Source organism: Arachis duranensis, chromosome 3 (genome assembly GCF_000817695.3).
Source record: "Arachis duranensis cultivar V14167 chromosome 3, aradu.V14167.gnm2.J7QH, whole genome shotgun sequence".
Classification (NCBI taxonomy): domain Eukaryota; kingdom Viridiplantae; phylum Streptophyta; class Magnoliopsida; order Fabales; family Fabaceae; genus Arachis; species Arachis duranensis.
In genome coordinates, this window is record NC_029774.3 from 122,425,086 (window position 1) to 122,425,761 (window position 676).

The 676-nt window shown below is 29.7% G+C and overlaps 1 protein-coding gene across 1 annotated transcript in view; it reads left to right on the forward strand.

The window, feature by feature from the left end:
• Nucleotides 1-367: 367 nt before the first annotated feature.
• LOC107481058 (protein C2-DOMAIN ABA-RELATED 1) overlaps nucleotides 368-676 on the forward strand; it is a 1,713-nt gene continuing 1,404 nt past the window's right edge. Inside the window, exon 1 of the mRNA XM_016101266.3 lies at nucleotides 368-598. Within this exon, the coding sequence (XP_015956752.1) occupies nucleotides 488-598 (111 nt within the window). The 5' untranslated portion in view covers nucleotides 368-487. The remainder of the gene's footprint in view (nucleotides 599-676) is intronic.

Here is a 676-nt window from a genome sequence, read left to right on the forward strand (position 1 = left end):
ATTAAAAAATTAAGTTAATAACTAAAAATGATGATAAAAAATAAAAAAATTTAAATTTTTTTTATTATTTTTTGTATTTATTTTGGATTGATACGGGCACTTAGAAGATTCCATAATTTATTTAGTCAGCTTTGATAACCATTATTTGACCTTTTATGACAGGACTTATTCTAGTCCATGGGATGAAAATGAAATAGTACGAATATACCCTGCGCTAAATAACATTGGTTTAAATAGTAAAAAATGAAACTTCACTATTAGGACTTCGTAATAATTAGTCACAACAGTTTAAATTAATTATTTAAATTATTACTATTTAATGGATTCTATAAATTAATATAGAACATGTTATTGTCAAAGTGAGAAGAGGCAAGAACTAAATAATACTCTATTTATTGCCGCCATTCCATTTCTACCCACTGTTCTGTTCTGTTTTAATTCTTTTCCATTTTGCTCAATTCTCTCAAGTCCGAAATATTTTCTCATAATGGAGAACATGATGGGTCTTCTGAGAATTCATGTCCAAAGAGGGGTTAATCTCGCTATCAGAGATGTAGTGAGCAGTGATCCTTATATCATCATCAAAATGGGCAAGCAGGTTCAACTTTCTTCAATCTCTTCCAAACTTCTTGTGTCTCTTTTCCGGCCGCTGATGTTGTTCATCTTTGATTATTCG